General features: G+C 36.0%; 1 protein-coding gene across 8 annotated transcripts in view; it reads right to left on the bottom strand.

Annotated features, from left to right (window-relative positions):
* Positions 1–18286, bottom strand: part of PTPN4 (protein tyrosine phosphatase non-receptor type 4) — a 217401-nt gene that overhangs the window by 104499 nt on the left and 94616 nt on the right. For 2 of the 8 annotated variants that reach the window (XM_060625476.2, XM_060625478.2), the window contains 5 exons: positions 5856–5898; positions 5679–5757; positions 1576–1620; positions 1273–1325; positions 788–908 (listed from right to left, as the gene is read on the bottom strand). In XM_060625476.2, the coding sequence (XP_060481459.1) occupies positions 788–908; positions 1273–1325; positions 1576–1620; positions 5679–5757; positions 5856–5898 (341 nt within the window). Of the gene's footprint in view, positions 1–787; positions 909–1272; positions 1326–1575; positions 1621–5678; positions 5779–5855; positions 5920–12699; positions 12807–18286 lie in introns of all 8 variants that reach the window. The other 6 variants (XM_060625473.2, XM_060625469.2, XM_060625479.2 and 3 more) reach the window with 5 other exon arrangements.

Raw genomic sequence — 18286 nt, 5'->3', positions numbered from 1 at the left:
CGATAACGACCTGAGCCAAAACTGAGTCTGGACACTTAACTGACTAAGCCATTTGGGCACCCCAAAAGTTGTCGCATCCAGAATTCCAGACCAGGCAGTCTGGCTCTCTAGTTCAAACTCTTAGCCAATACGTAGCACTGCCTTAGTTTCTCCGTGAGTATTCTGAATTGTATGTTAAAGCAAAAGCAAACTCTGAACCAATAAACAATATTATTTTCTATTCAAAGCAATGTATCTCTTCTTGAAACAAATTATGTCACAAAATTAAGACTCACAAAATATCAAAGTTGAATACTGTTATGAATGAAAAAGTGCTACTTTTTTAAAAAAGGACTTTTAAAAACATTATTTTAGTATTACATAAAGTTCCTTTTTTCCTTTTGGTTCACTGCAAGACAAATGATTCCTTTCACATAGCTAAAAACTAAGAAAGAATTGCTGAGTAGATTGATCTGTAACAGTTGATCTGTGAAGATACCATTAATATTCTAAAATTCCTTCTTAAAGAACTGTCAACTTTATATAATAGCAAACTTCTGTTTACCTATAGTTTTATGGTTCTTAGTAGAAATGAAAAAAAAACCTTACGTAGTCTATGAAATTAGTAATGATTTTTTAGTATAGATAACCCACATTTCCTTACATCAATCACACTATTTTACATAACAGTAACTGTTCTATATTAAATAAACACAACACTCACATTAGAAATAATTTAAAACATTTCTCTAGAAAACACGCCATGAAGAAGTTTATGAAATAAGCGGAAAAGTAAATAAATTCTTACGTATGTTGCTGATGTAATTTTGCAATTTCTTTTTCAAAATCTTGAGGTTGATTAGGAATGAAAGAATAATCTGAGAGGTAGCCTGGCAAGTTCTCTGACTGATTGTAGTCTCCAAGTTCAGCTATTATAGGGAAGGAAAATATTCACAATTTAATAAACACATTTTGTAATTCTGATAGCTAAATAAGAAATGTCATGAATTCCATTATATTTCTGGAAGTAAAGTATTTGTTTTTACTGCTAGCTACCATGTAAGCAAATTATGACACTACACTTAACATTTCTAGGTCTCAAACAACTTCAGAAAAACTTTTTAGGAAACAAACTAATTGCTAACTAGTTGAATATTTCATTACATTTTCTTTGCAATCACTTTTTCTGTATAATAATGTATGTCTAAAGAACTCATACATTAATGGTAATGTACTATCAACACAGACCATGCAATCACATACTCCATGACCCAAAAGTGGGCTGATACTTACACTGAACAGCAAATGAAGCCAAAAGGGCAGCAGTATTATAAGGACAGGGCAATCTAATCAAACAAAATAGAAAACACATACCCCATGGTTAAACACAATAATTTCAAAAGCACTGTAATTTATATTATACTATTCTATGTGACTTACTTTTTAATTGTTAAGTAATGATCTTATCTGATGAAAAAAACTGATGCTACATGCAACCATTTTCAATAATTTGTTTGCGATGATCATGAATTACTTAAATAATACAGAACTGAAAGTACCTTTAAAGCCCATTACTAAAAACTTAAAATAGCCCACCTTCCAGTAAGAATGTCTTGTTTAATTTGCAAAAAATACTGGTACCTTAAAGAGAGAGAGAGAGAGACAGCATTTAGCATTTACTGGAATTATAACATTTCAGGATTAAAAACTGTATACTTATATTAACCAATATAAGTATATTTGAAATATTTACATATTTGCTTTTATAATCTACATATTAGCACACATAGATATATTTTTAAGTAAGATTTCATATTTCATGAATTCCAATCATTAAAATTCTTTGACAGACAAAATTCTGTACTTCAAATATCTTGTTTCCACTAGCTTCTATTATAAAATTTCTCAACATCTTTAAGAGTTACATGACCAAGGGAGATTAAGGAGAATACTCTAAGATTGGTGTTTGTAGAAATTAGAACTGTGAAACACAGAAAAGTTGAGTCAGAGACAGATTGCAGCTGACAGCAGCAATGCACTAGGGATCAACTGGAGAAAACCATCCTTTCTGCTGAGACAGAAAGCCAGAGGCAAAGACATGCCTATGATCATCTTATCATTATGCTGCCCCCTGCTGGAAGCTGCTAATTGTAGAAAAACACCTTTCTATTTTCATTTGAGTTAAGAAAGCTCTTTCTGATGAGGAAAAAAAAAAACAAACAAAACAAAAACCAAGACCCCTTCTCTACCATTAGAATGGCCAAGTAAGCAAATTCCTTTAACACCAACAAAAATACAAGATTTCTATAAAAAAGAATGCTGAGGTTCCTTACAAGATGGCACTGCCCTCTTGTAAGTCCCAGCTAATGGGTAAGTCATTCCCTAATGCTTGCAGCAAACAAGTCACCTGTGCTGCAGAACACTGGCAGAAGACCAAATTTTGTGGCTTTAAATAGGAAATTTTAAGACTTTTATTTCATCCCACTGAAAAAAGTAAAAACACCCCCAAAATCAAAAATCATTAACAATTTTAGTTGTCTGATTAAAATTATAAAAGCGTACATGACAATATTTAAATTACTAAATAATTTAATTAAGGATTTCAGAGAATCAGATATTCACTATAAAAAATTTTTTTTAAAAAGCTGATACAAATATCCTGCTGTATATATTAAAGAAGTATGTAAACTCCCTGTGAGAATACATAATGCATAATATTGTAAATATTATCTACTTATTCAATCTAAGACAAGATATTTCTATCTAGTTTACCTGGTTTCATAATTAAAAGTTAAAAGTTCCTGGTGGGAAACAATCTTATAGTTAAGTTTAAAAAGGCATGTATATCCTTGACAAAATATTATAATCTTACACAAATAATACCTATGCCTGCCGAATTTTATTTATATACCAACCAGTAACAACTGATAGAGTGGAAACCAGAATTCAAGTCATAAGCTAAACCAGCCTGTGTTCTTTAGAAAATTACTTAAAATTTGGCTGACCCTTAGTTTCTATATTTGTAAAAAGGAAGTAATATCACTTGTACCCCAGGGGCCCTAAATCATGTGACAAAAACCCAATTTTTACAATTAAGACTTTTAAGAGAGATTAATAATGCTTGAGGTAAATACAGAAATAAAATGTTTAATCTCTAAAAATAATATAACTTTTCTAACCCAGACAATAACCAATACCATAAACACTTATCATGTATCGAGTACACCTAGGCACTAAAAAGGTACCAAAAAGAACTGTCATTTGTACCCTCATGACTCCTGAGAAAACTCCAATTCTAAGGATGCCAGCACCTGCTAACACCAAATGACTGTAGTTTGATGGAAGCTCTATAGGGCCCGCTCTTTCCTACCACTAATCTAAAATGGAATCTCAAGGTAAGGGGGTGTAGCAGATTTCCTGTTTTGTGGGTTTAAACTAGTCCTTAAAATTTAGCAACTGTGGCTGAAGGTGTCATATTACTAACCATGACCACTGCATTAAGGTTGCCCAAGCACTAAAGTTTTAAAGGAGTATTTCTTAAACCTGCTGCACATTAGAATCACCTGGGAAGCTTGTAATGCCTGTGCACAGGTCCCATCTGAGACTGAATTGAATCAGAATATCTAGGAGGTATGTCCAAGGCATCAGCATGTTTTAAAGCTCCCCTAAGTGATTCTAAGTTGTAGTCGGGGTAGAGATTCACTAATGTACACTATGGTAATATAATAAAAACTAGGTACTTAACTCATTTTTACCAAACAGCACCAGATATAAGACTCTAGGACATTCTATCATAAAGGATTTTTGAATGAATACATTATTTCTAGTGAAAACAAAGAACCTTCTTGACAACAGACTGAGCACAAATTAATCTCTTGACTACTACCAAACTTGGCTTTACTTTCTTCTACTTCAGGAAGATATTTTGACTTGATTATCAATGAGATACATTTATTCCTTATGTTTTCAACACAGGTTTTAAAAGAACACATTCAAGCTCCATTAAGAAATTCAAAGACATTCTTTTGAGTCAAGCAAATTAATGAATAGGGTTATAATTGACAGTATTTTAAGTGTTATGCTAACAAACTTCATGAATGTTAAACACATTAGAAATCCAACTTTAAATAATTGGTTTTTTAATTGCAAATATTTCTTATACATTTAAAAATCTGATTACATAAAACATGTATTATAAAATACTTTTGCTACTTTATTTCAGGTTATATTTATCAGCAAATAGTAAAATGCACTTTAAAATGTTTTATACTTCAAAATTTTCATTAATTCAAAGTAGTTTCCTTGAAGTTAATCCAAAATTAGAGAAATTTTTATAATACTAAGAATTATTAAGATAAAGGATTTTGTTATTTTGATTATTTAAAAACAACAACAAAACATGACTAAGAACTATAATATTTAATTGAAGGTTATTCATATAACACAACTTTGCATTTCAAGACAAATTAGCTTGGAAATACTATTAGTTTCAAAGGATAGGACTGCCTAACCCAGGGGCTACACTCCTAAATTCTGTTATAAAGAGCTTCACACCTGGCCCCCAACAAACACCCAGAAAAGGATTCTTAAGAAGGTCAACCTAACTTTTCTCACCTGGTCTCACCTACTGTATCAACACCTGAGGATTGGCAGATATAGATAAGTATCTTTAATTTATTCTTTTGTTTCACCACAGCACCACAGAATTCTAAACAATGACCAATATATTAACGTGTCACAACCTATCTACACATAGCTTTAGACACAGATTGTTAATTTGGCACTTATCCTTTAGAGTAATTTTGAATACAAGCACTGACCTATATTCTTCTATTTAAGATTTTTATGGAAGGTATCATATGTCAATTTTTAGTCTTAAAAAAAAACCTGATTACTAATTGTCTTACAAGCAGTAAACAAAGTTATTATTCAGTAACAGATATCATACTGTAATTATTTCTACCTTAAACAGTTCACATAACATTCATACACTCAAAATGCTCATCTGGGTCATTTTTGTGTATACTTTGTCCCTTAGAAGTGACAACAAAATTAGACTGTAACTTAAGATCAGACTTAAAATGGCCAATAAAGTGGGCACTTAAAGACATGAATGTTTTAGAGCATTCTCTGCCAACATTCTTTATAAAAAGGTACCTGCTCACCTGAAACGAATGTAACACCGTATGTTAATTATACTTTTAAGGAAAATGGTGGTGGGAGGGGGGAGGTACCTATTGACCATTACTCCTGCACATAATGGTTATATATTTTCTAAATTCTGTGTTCGCCTCAATGGAAATTAAAAAATATACATAGAATGTTCTTTTACATGAAATAAAAGGCACAATTCTCACAATGCAGCATCACTTGGATACAACTGCAGTATCATCTAATTACCTCAATTAGTTACAGAAGTGCTTCTTAGCCGTTTTTTAAAAAAGGAAAAATCTAATTTTATATGGTTCAGGAGGCTGCCTGTGGTTGGATGGGGTGGTCCTGGGATCCCAATCTCCTAAAGCCCTCCCAGCCATGCAAGAGGGCAGGAAACGATTATCATGAAAGCTCTATACTCTATTCTGTGTGATGGCTGGGAAGCTCAGAAGTACACTATGATAATCTATTTTTGCCTAAATAATTTCAAAATTTCATAATAGTTTTGACAATATTTTCAGGAAAAACATGCTCCATAAACCCACCTTGTGTATTCTTCTTGTAACTTGTTGGGGTCACTTACAAAAAATTTGACTCTAAAGTTCAAACTGTAAGGAGATCCTCCTAGAAGTAATAAAAGCAGTTCTAATTAATTAGATTATATCAATCCTTTATCTTTATAAAGTATACTTGCAAAACATCAAGTAAATATGTATGCTCACTCTTTAGCTGCTTCCTTATAGGTTTGTTTGGATCCAGCCACCTCTGAAAAATAAATAAATAAGACTGATTTCTTTTTCCCTTGAGGAACTAATACATCAATTGTTGCAAATCTATAACATTTGAAGATCATTCCTAAAAACTGCATTTTTAAAAAAGTCTAGGAAAAATACTCAATTTATAGATATTCATATCAAGTATAACAAAATTAATACTAGAAAGTACTGAACGTATTTGTGGTAGCTCTAAATTTTTCATTTGAATTTTCCATCAAAGTATACAGTGTCCAACATAACCTCTATTCCAAAACTAAAAATACTTAATCACAGCAATCTGAAGTGATTTCTGTTAATTTAATTGTATTATGTAACAGTGTGGCAAGTTTTTAAAATTCTTGGTATCTTTCATAAAAATATAGTTGGCCTTATAATCTCATTCAAACAAAATCTAACGACACATCATGAAAATATACTCTTAAGGAAAATTTAACTTCTACCCTATTCCTTAAAAAATAAAACTATCTCCTCCCCCCACCCACCAAAACAAAACATAACAAAACACCCTCCACACTAGTTTTGTAAGAGACAGTGTTTAGTTTGGGGAATGACTGATTTTTGGGTGTGAGAATTTTAAGTAGCCTCAACACTTCCGAATGCCAGTTAAGCTCTACTTCAGGAAAACTATAACTGAATTCAGAAAATATTTCAACTGCAACATATTTCATTAAAAAAAATTAAAGAACCCAAAATGAGTAACAGATGTGGCAGTATTTTCAAAGCACTACACAAATATCAGCTTACATCATTATGTATAAACCATACTCCACCACCCATACTTGATTCCATGCAGAACACATAGAGATTTTAATAACAAATAGCTGACATTACTTCGTAAACCTTCCCTTTCCACAATCCACAACATCCAACACATCAAATCCAGTTGATTCTACCTTCTTCCTATACCTAGAATTTAACAGTTCTTCTCCATCCATTCTGCCACCATCTTATATCTGGGATAGCTCTGGCCATAGCCTCGTAATTGTTATCTCTGCTTCTTTTCTTACCAAGTTCTTCATTCTCCATCGGAAGCAAGTGTAGGCTTTTGAAATATATCACTTCTTTCCTTAATAGCTCTTGGCATTTTCTCATGCAAAGTTTAAAGTCCTTACTAGGGCTTGCATGATCACTTCTCACCTCAGTTTACTAAGCTCCAGCCATAATGGCTTCCTGTCTGTTTCTCACAGATGCTATCTTAGGGTCTTTAATTAGAAGCTCCCTTATGCACAATCATGTCCTCCTCTAACTTTCCCATGTCTTACTCCTTCCATTACCTGTTGACTCTCAGCTTAAACACTACCTCCTCAGAAAGGCCTTCATTGATCACCCTAACAAAAGTATGTCATGAAGGGGTGCCTAGGTGGCTCGGTAGGTTGAGCATCTGACTCTTGATTTTGGCTCAGGTCGTGGTCCCAGGGTAATGGGATTGAGCCTCACATTGGGGTCTGTGGTAAGCATGGAGCCTGCTTAAGATTCTCTCTCTCTACCTCTGCCCCTCTCCCCTGCTTGTACTCTTTCATATATGTATATGTATGTAAATATATATATAAATATATATATTTACATACATATACATATATATAATTTATATATGCATATATATGTAATATATATATATATATATATATATATATATATATATGAAGTATGTCACAAATCTTCTATGTCCTTAGTTATCGTCTGTAAATAGGCAAGGAATATCATTTTCCTTCACATTTTCTTAATTGTAACGTTTGCTTTGCCTTTTTATTGCCTAACTCCTTCATTAGATTATGAACTCCACGAGGTAAGGGATAAAATCTGATTCATTCAAAGCTGAACAGTCAGCACCTAGGCACAGGGCTTGGCATGTATGTATTTAAAAAAATGTAGAAAAGGACTTAATAAACCTGCTGAGTGGCCCAACGCTTGACACAGGGTGTGTGTGTGGGGTGTGGGGGGGGGGTTGTTTCTGCACCAGCAATCAGCTGTTTTTCACCCCTAGGTAACACATTTGCTTCCCCTGCAGATCTACCCATTTATCCATTTTCCATCTCATCTATCTTCTAGTGATTTCATTCTACATATTTTTTAGAAAAAGTCATAACTTACATTCATTTTAATGCTTGTCTAAAGTCAAAATTTGGGCTCAGGTTATCTATTCAAAGCCTGCCTTCCACATTCAGTTCTCCTTTAAAATATTCTAAAATAGTATCAGAGACACAAACACATTTACATACACAAATAGATACATTCAGCTGACAAAGCTGAGGAGTACAATAATACGTACTGGGAAAAATTTTTTTTAATTTCAGAGACACAAAGAGAAAGAGAGAGAGCATGCACAAGTGAGTGGGTGAAAAGGGGAGAGGAAGAGAGAGAATCCAAAGCGGCTCCATGTTCAGCGTGGAGCCCGATGAGGGGCTCAATCCCACGGCCCTCGGATTATGACCTGGTCGAAATCAAGAGTTGGACACTCAACCTACTGAGCCACTTGGGCATCTCTAAATACTGGAAAATTTAACAGACCTCATCAATGATGTCAATGAGACAGGACTTCAATTCTTGGCTTAAGCCATGAAAAGGGAACAATTATATAATGAGCACTCCTGGACAGTGTTCCTAGTAAAAATACATCATAAGTCAAAAGAAAAACAAAGTGGGAAAAGAGACAACATATAAAAAAGTTCTACAAATCAGTAAGAAAAAGACCAACACTAATAGAAATATGGGTAATGGGTAAGAATAGAAATTCACAGGAAATTTAAATGACATTTAAGTTATGAAAAGATATTCAATCTCGATCATAATTAGAGAAATATAAAAGTCATTTATGTTAGCTTTTCATTTTTCATCAATAACACATTGGCAAAGATTAAAACTTTTAATGCTGTACCACAATGGCAAGAATGTGGAAAACAGGCACATATACATAGCTCGGGAGAATAAAAATGATGCCATCTCAATGCTGGACAACTTGGAAATATTTATCAAAATATAAAATGTAAATGACCACAGACCCAGCATTATTTTATATAGCATTATTTACGGAGACATATTTTACACAATATAAAATTCACCATTTTAAAGTGTATGCTTCAATGTACTTGAGTATATTCACTATGTTATGTAACTATCAATACTAAATAATGTCAGAATACTTGCATCACCCCAAAAAGAAATCCCATACCTAGTAACAGTCCATTTCAGTGGCCCCCTGGCAACTGCTATTCTACTTATGATTACTATGGATTTTACAATTTTGGATATTTCATATGAATGCAATCATACAACAGGTGGTTGTTTGTGCCTAGCTTCTTTCACTTAGTATAATGTTTTCGAGGTTCATCCATGTTGTGGCATTTCACAGTACCACATTCTATTTTATAGCTAACATTTAGGTTGTTTTTATCTTTTGGCTCTCATGAATAACACTACTATGAACATCTGTGTAAAAGTTTTGTGTGAACATGTGACTCAGTTCTCTCAAAGGGTGTCTAAGATTGGTATTATTTGGTCATATGATAACCCTGTATTTAACTTTTTAAGGAATTACCAATTTTTTTTCCATATTACATTTCTACCAACTATGTAAAAAAAAAAAAGGGTTCCAATTTTTTTTGTATCCTCATCAATACTTGCTATTGTCTTTTTAATTATACCCATCCTACTAGGTGTGAAGTGGTATGTCATTCCTTTGATAAATTATATTCTATTGTAGGGATACACAACTTGGTTTATTTGTTCATCAGGGGATGGACATGAGTGCTTCCCCTATCTATTATGAATAATGCTACTATGAACAGCTGAGTAGTAACTTTTGTGTGTGGACATGTTTTCACGTTTGGGTAAATACTGGGAGTGGAAATGCTTACCTTTTTGTATTATGTCCTGAAAACAAGTATTGTAAGCTCTCTAATTTTCCTACATAAATGGGCATTGAGAGTATATCACTATTTTTAGTCATACACCATAATCTATGCCCAAAATCATTCCACCAATTGAATTACTATGCTATATCTGAGATAAGAGTCTTCATTGTTTAAATGCAATATATATGAATTTAAAATGTGGTATCTTACTAGAAATGATTAATACCTACCAAGTGTTAATAGCTAATAAGGAAGTTCTGGTTCAAGATGGCAACCTAGGTGAATCCTACTAAACTCACCTACCCCCATGGACACACTGAATCTAAAAGCTACATACAGAACTATTTCCTCTGGAAAAAAACCCAGAACTAGATGAGTGACTTCCTCTCATCGAGTGAAGGAGAAAAACCGCACAAAGTGGGAAAGACAAGACACAATCTCACCATAGAACCCAACCCCCAGCATGGTAACCCACACTCAGGAGGGAACTCACAACCCCGAGCCTCTCCCTGAAGAGCAAAGAGTTTGAACTGCACATCTGGTGCCTCAACCTTTAAAACCTGCACCTGACAGAAGAGACCCCAAAATCCCTAGCTTTGAAAGTCAACTAGAGCCTGTGACCACAAGACTCCCAAGACTAGAGTAAAGTGAGAAACAGTTCTCAAAGAGTTAGTGCAAACTCACCCAACCCAGGGCAGAGCAGAGCCAACTGAAAAGTGCCCAGACTTTATGTGAGAGACAGACTTACCTGCTTATCTTAAAGCATGGGCCTAAGGGGAAGACACCTAATTTAACATACGTCTAGGGGGCCCTAGTGAAACACTCTCCAGATACGGAGGCCAGCAGGCACCATCTTTGTACGCTCCCTCTGCCTCACTCCAGGTCACTGGTATCTCTTGGAAAGAAGCTTATATATTCCTTGTTTGGCACCCTGATTTTTTCAACCGCTGCCTAGGAGACACCTCTAGATTGTTCAGCTCTGGTGACCAATGGGGCTGAAGTCTGCAGGTCCCACGGGACTCTTCTAACAAATGGAGAAAGGGTTCTAAACCAGCTACTCCCCGCAGGGCACAGCAAAAAGGCAACAGACTGAGGCACTCAGTCTTTCTGTCAAGGAGGCCTATTTGCTTCTCTTATAGCTGTGGCCAGAGTAGCAGGCTTCCAATTAAATGCTCATCTAAGACTCAACTGTAATCCTCTCAAGAGACCTCAGAGGGCAGGTACTATCTCCAAGTACTCCCATGCTCCAGAGCACCAATGCCTCCCAGAGGAGAGCTTGTACATATGTCTGGTGCTCTAGTTTTTATGTCTGCTGTCCAAGGAATATCTCTTGATCATCTGGTTCTGTTGCCCAGCATGGCTTGTGTCATGGGCCCAAAGGGACTAATAACAAATGAAGAAACCATGCTTGGCTGGCCACCATCCTCCAGGGCAGAATGCAGAGACACAAGAATGAAACACACCCTAGTCTTTAGGTGAAAGAGGCCTATTTGCTTGTGTAAAAGATCTGGCCTGAGGGGCAGGCTTCCAGTTTGGCACACATATCAGGATTTACTTAGGCACTCTCCAGGAAGGAGGCTGGTGGGTGCCATCTTTGTACTCTCCTTGTCCGCCCAGGTTGTTGGTGTCTCTGAGAAAGGAGGTTGTGTCTGGTGCCCCGGGTTTTGTGTCTGCTGTCCAGAGGACACACCCTTTGATGGTTTGACTCTAATGGCAAGCGGGGCTTATGTTCACAGGTTCAAGGGGACAGCAGCAAACGAAGAATTTACAGTTCTTACCTAATTATCACCCCAGGGTTCAGCATGCAGGGGGCAGACAGAAATGCCCATCTCCCGGTATTCCCCTAAAAGATGTATATTTGCATACTTTAAAAACTGCTGTCTGAGGGTCTGGCTTCCAGTTGCCCTGAATCTAGATGCTCACCAAGATCCTCCCCTTTGAGACACCGGCAGGTCTTGGCACATCTTTAAGAACTGGGAGCCACTAAAAATAAATTAACTACTTGGGAAATCCTGAAAGGTTCCAGGCATAACCAAGAGCTATGGAGGGCAAGGGTGAATGATTAAGGTTCAACACAAGGCCATTCCTTCACGACTAGGAGAGGTGGCTATTTAATCTAATGCATAGAAACCAACACAGTAAGTAAAGCAAAATGAGAAAAAAGAGGAATATGTTCCAAGTAAAAGAACAAGAGAAAATATCAGAAAAAGACCTTAATGAAATGAATATAAGTGATTTACCTAATAAAAAATTCAAAATATTAGTCATAAAGATGCTCACTGAGCTCAGAAGAACTGATGAACACTGTGAAAATTTCAACAGAGATAGAAAATATAAGAGAGTATCAAAAAGAAGTCACGGGATTGAATGAAGAACACAGTAGCTGAACTGAAACATACATTAGAGGGGTTTAACAGCAGACTAGATGAAGCAGAGGAAAGGTGAGTGAACTCAAAGATAAGATAGTAGAACTAACCCAAGCAGCAAAAAGAAAAAACAATGAAAATAAGTAAAGATAGCCTAAGAGACTCAAGGGACAAGATCAAGCAGATCAATATTCACAGCATAGGGCTCCCAGGAGTAGAAGAGACAGAAAGGGGCAGAAAACTTATTTCAAGAAATAAAGGTTGAAAGCTCTCCTAACATGGGGAAGGAAACTGACATCCAGATCTAAGAATCTCAGAGTTCCAAATAAAAGGAACTCAAAGAGACCCACTGTAAGACACATTATAATTAAAGTGTCAAAATTAGAAGACAAGGAGACCATCTTAAAGGCAGCAAGAAGAAAACAACTTACATACAAGGGAACTCCCATAAGATTGTCATCAGATTTTTCAGCAGAAACGTTGCAGGCCAGAAGACCATGGCATGACATATTCAAAGTGCTGAAAGAAACAAAAAACCTGCCAACCAAGAATACTCTATATGGTAGAACTGACCTTCACAACTGAAGGAGCATTCAAGAGTTTTCCAGACAAGCCAAAGCTAAAGGAGTTCATCACCACTGGACAAGCCTTAAAATAAATGTTAAAGGTACTTCTTTAAACTGAAATGAAAAGGTGCAAATTAGTAACAGAAAGACATGAAAGTATACATTTCACTGGTAAAAGTAAATATATAGTAAAATTCAGAATAATCTAAGTGTTGTAAAGGTGCTAGGTTAATCATGTATTAAGCTAGTATGAAGGTTAAAAGATAAAACTAACAGTAATAACTATAACCACAATAATTTAATGGATACACAAGGTAAAAAGATGTAAATTATGACATTAAAAAGATAAAACGGGGGTGGGGGTAAAAATGTAGAGGTTTAGGATGTGTTCAAACTTAAGTTGTTGTCAACTTAAGTTGTTATAGGCTGTTGTAAGTTGTTTTATGTAAGCTTCATGGTAACTACAAAGCAAAAACCTACAGTGGATACACAGAAGATAAAAGGAAAAAAATCTAAGCATACCACCATAAAAAATCTTTCAAACTGCCAACAAAGAAAATAAGATCCATCTATATACTACCTATAAGAGACTTGCTTCATATGTAAGGATACATGCAGACCGAAAGTGAAGGGATGGAAAAAAGGTATTCCACGCAAATGGAAACTTAAAGAAAGCTGGGTAGCTTTTTATGTAAGACAAAATAGGGGCACCTGGGTGGCTCAGTAGGTTAAGTGTCTGACTCTTGATTTCAGCTCAGGTCATGATCTCACAGTTGGGGGATCCAACCCTGTGTCTGCCCTATACGTGCAGAGCCTACATGGGATTCTCTCTCCCTCTCTCTCTGTCCCTCCCCTGCTCACACGCTCATGTGCTCTCTCTCTCTATCTCTCCAAATAAATAAATTAAAAAAGAAAAAGACAAAACAGACCTTAACACAAAGACTACAGTAAGAGACAAAGTTATAATGTAATAACAAATGAGTCAATCCAACCAGAAGATATAAAATTTGTAAATATTTATGCATCTAACATAAGAGCATATAATAAACACATAATGCAAGTATTAACAGACTTAAAGGAAGAAACAGCAATGATAGGAAAGGACTCTAATATTCCACTTACATCAATGTGGGAGTGTGCTGCCAGTAGGGTATCATAGCTACCGAGTCTCGTGGGCAAGGGTGATTTTTTTCATTTCACCGGGTGTCACCAGCCCTCTGGGACACTGACTTGCCTCTCTTCCTTCAAGTACTCACACTTAATGGTAAAGTTAGGAGTAAGCAGTACTAATTACTTACCACATGGTCTGTGGGGAGGGAATGAGCTAACCCACTTGGCTGCTTCTACAGCAGTGTACCTCCTTCCAACAGTCCCCCAAAGTCTCCACAGCCTCCCCACCCCACTCCCCCACCACACCTTGCTCATCACTGAATTAGGCATGCCTCTGAAACTACTTACAGTCATGAACTTTGTGATCTTGGGCAAGTTACTTCACTTCTCCGTACCTTCATTTTTTCATATGTTAAGTGGGAATAGTAGTAGCCAGGTACATTGTTAGGATTGAATTTGGTAAGATTAAAATACTTAGTGAACAGTGTTTAATATATGTTAGAGTCGGTTAGGCGCCTGACTTCGGCTCAGGTCATGATCTCCAGTTCGTCAGTTCGAGCCCCACGTCAGGCTCTGTGCTGACAGCTCAGAGCCTGGAGCCTGCTTTGGATTCTGCATCTCCCCCTCTCTCTGCCCCTCCCCAGCTCACACTCTGTCTCTATCTCTCTCAAATATATATACACATTAAAAAAAAAACAAAACATTAATACATGCTAGAAATGTGCACTCAGTTTGCCATCTTGCTATAGAAACACTGCTTTTTAAAATAGGATGCTTAAATATTTTTAAAGAACATAAATATATGATTTTAAGATGTGTATAAGCTCACCTTTGAGGCAACCCATGGAAAAATGACACACAAAAAAATAAATGAAATGAAAATGAAAAATGAAATAAAACGAGATTTGGAGAGGGAATCAGAAGTAGGATAGCTACTTGAAACTGAGTAACAAAGACATCAGTACCGTTTTTTTTTTTTTTTATGTTTATTTAGTTATTTTGAAAGGGGGGTGAGAGAGAGAGAGAGAGAGAGAGAGAGAGAGAGAGAGAGAAAGAAAGATAGCGTGTGCAGGGGAGGGGCAGAGAGAGAGGGAGAGAGAATCCCAAGCACACTCCAGGCTGTCAGCACAGAGCCCCACCTGGGGTTCAATTCTCACGAACCATGAGATCATGACCTGAGCCGAAATCAAGAAGAACTGCACATTCAACCAACTGAGCCACTCATGAGCCCCTCCCCTGCTCTGTGACACCAGGAGGCTCCAATCTCCCAACAGTCTCTAGCTTGCAGCTCTATTTGCCACTGGCCACACAGTAACCAGAGTGGTATATCTAAAATACAAGTCTCATGTAACTTGCATAAAAAAAAATCCTTAGGTGAATATAATCTTACAGATTAAAAGGTATTCCATAATCTGCCATACTAGGCAAACTTTTTTTTGTTTTTTTTTTTGTTTTGAGGAGGGGAGCAAAGGGAGAGGGAGAGAATCTTAAGCAGGCTCCATGTCCAGCGTGGAGCCCCATGCAGGGTTCAATCTCACCACCATAAAATCATGACCTGGGCCAAAATCAAGAGTCGGATGCTTAACCAACTGAGCCACTCAGGTGCTCCTACCCAAACTTCATTTTACACCCACATTCTCCTCTTGCTCTGTATTCCACTCATTATTAAAATTTTCTTTCAGTTCCTCAATACAACCCTCCTCATTCTTCATTCTGGAACTTTACACATGACACGGATTCTCTCTGAAACATTTTTCTGCACCCTAAATCTGCCTGTCATTCCCTCCCAAAATGGAACAGGATTAAAAGAGACCAAAACCAAAAACCTAACATTCAGCAGACTACCAAAGAGATTTATGCAACAGACAGTAAAAGCCTGGTTAAGATGTAACAGTAAAACAGATGAATATGACAGATCTACTAAGATATATGAAATAAAAACAAGTACTAAAATGTGGCTTGTTGACAGAAGAGTCATCCTCTATGTGGCTTTTCCTGTAGTTTCTCAAACCTGATGAAATAAAATTTAAGAATTCTGAGCATGTAAAAAGAATCTCCAAAAAACAGACCCAAGTTTATTCCATGTGCGTTATTTTTTTTACTTCAGTAGTCTTAGCCTACTGTGTTAGAGCAGTGATTTTCAAAACATGGCTCCATCGACTAGCAGCACTTTTACAGGGGAACTTGTTTGCATTGCAAATTACTGAGCTCCACACCAGAGTTTCTGAATTAGAAACTCTACACATAGGGCCCAGAAATCTGTATTTTAAGCAGCATCCAGGTGATTCTGATGTAAGTTAGGTTTGAAAGCCACAATGTAAGGGAATAAGGAAATAGTACTAAAACAGTAAAATATAACCACAACACGAAGTATCAGAAGGATGAAAGCAAAAATAGAACAAGTCAACAGTAACCGATAATATACTCTTTGTCCCACTAAAGGGTATTGTAATTCACTTTAGGGACAAAACAGCGCAAAAAACAAAAGTAAATGTACATGTATAATATAATCAGAGGGTTCTGATGAATATCATACTGATAAAGGCCAATAAAGAAGAGCCACCTTTAAGTACTTATAAAATTAAAGAAATTATGCATAATGAATTATTACCACATTACTCATTATTTTGCTCACTCAATAAACATTCACTGACTACTACTATTAAACCATACATTATGCTAAGAGCTAGAGCTATGACAAATAGGTGTGTTTTTTTTCTTTTTTGATGTTTATTTATTTTTGAAAGACAGAGACAGACAGAGCATGAGCATGAGCAGGGAGGGGCAGAGAAAGAGGAAGACAGAATCTGAAGCAGGCTCTAGGCCCTGAGCTGTCAGCATAGAGCCTAACGGGGGCTCAAAACCCCTGAACCATGAGATCATGACCTAAGACGATGTCAGAGGCTTATTAACAAGCTACTGGGCCACCCAGGTGCCCCTACAACAAACAGGTTTTAATGAAAGCAGAAGATATTTTGAAAAGTCAAAGCTTTTCTTTAAGTAATTTTGTTTGTTGTACTGGAATTCTTACCAAGGAAGATTCTGAAGAAAATGAGTCTGTATTTGTTGTGTACATATCACAATAAAACATTAGGTATCTATATAATTTATCAATTGTTAAGTCCAATTAAATTAATTTGAATGTCTATGTGCCTAAGGGAATATTAGCTCCAAAATCCTCTAAAACTATTACACACACACACACACACACACACACACACACACACAACACATCCATATATATGTAACACACATACATGTATGTATATATAAATATATATAACTAGAAAAACTTAAATAAAAAATCTCAGCTAAGGATTGACAAGGATTAATTCTTTTAGAATATAACCAAATTCCTTTTGATTGCTGTTGGCAATTTTATTGCATGGATACATCCTCTTCTCAACATGTTCATTTTTCTAAATCCTGTGCATCTATATATCATCATCTCTTGAGAAGCAATGTTTTGTGGTAGGGAGAGTACACTATAATTTGGAGTCTAAATGCAAGTTCAAAACCATTATCAGTGACTTAATTATCTATGTCATTAAACAAGTTTTGTAAGCCTCAGTTTTTCATTAAAAAAATGTTAATGATTTGTTTATAAAATTGAGAATTTGGTTTACAAACAAGTCTACAGTACATGTTTCAGAAACATTACCCTCTCTTTTTCAGAATGGTATGCCTTCTGTCAGTCCATTAATTATCCTCAAAGTATTGATGTGATGTATTTTCATATTGACAATCATAAAGAGGACACTGCTTACAACATTTGTGCCTCACAGGCCTTTCCATGGATTCATTTTGTCATTTCACAGATTCTTCTAAGTATTTAAATACTGAACATGCAGTACTATGGGAAAGACCTGTATAGGGAGTTTTGACACCCAAGACTAGTTTCATTAATGCCAGCAATAGCTTAGGCTTTATCTCCTTGGATTAGGATAATTTCTCATGAAAAAATAAGGGTGCTAGATAATTTCTTTTTAATTTTTTTTTAAAGTTTATTTATTTATCTTGAGAGAGAGACAGACAGACAGACTGACAGAGTAGGGGAGAGGGAGGGGCAGAAAGAGAGAGAGAAAGAGAGAATCCCAAGCAGGTGTGCTGTCAACACAGAACCCGACATGGGGCACAATCTCACGAACCACAAGATCATGCCCTGACCCGAAACCAAGAGTCAGATGCTTAACTGACTGAGCCACCCAGGCACCCCTAGACAAAATAATTTCTAAGGCTTCTTTTGGGTCTTTGAAATTCTAATTCCAAATTTGGGGAAAGAATGATTTTAGATCATTAGCAAATAGACCCTTGGACCTGGGAATATATCTTATTTGGAAAGGAAAGCTCAAGATAGAAAAGTAAGACAAAATAAGCAAAATTAAGAGACTACAAAAAGATCAACCCAGCTAAATACCTCTGCTTCCCCATATTCATCCTGCTAAAATGTCCTCCTGTACACACACTTATGTATCAGAATTTAA

This window comes from Panthera onca, chromosome C1 (genome assembly GCF_046562875.1).
Source record: "Panthera onca isolate mPanOnc1 chromosome C1, mPanOnc1 haplotype 2, whole genome shotgun sequence".
In the NCBI taxonomy this organism is placed as follows: Eukaryota; Metazoa; Chordata; class Mammalia; order Carnivora; family Felidae; genus Panthera; species Panthera onca.
The sequence above is the reverse complement of the archived record's forward strand: the minus strand, read 5'-3'. Positions and strand labels throughout refer to the sequence as shown.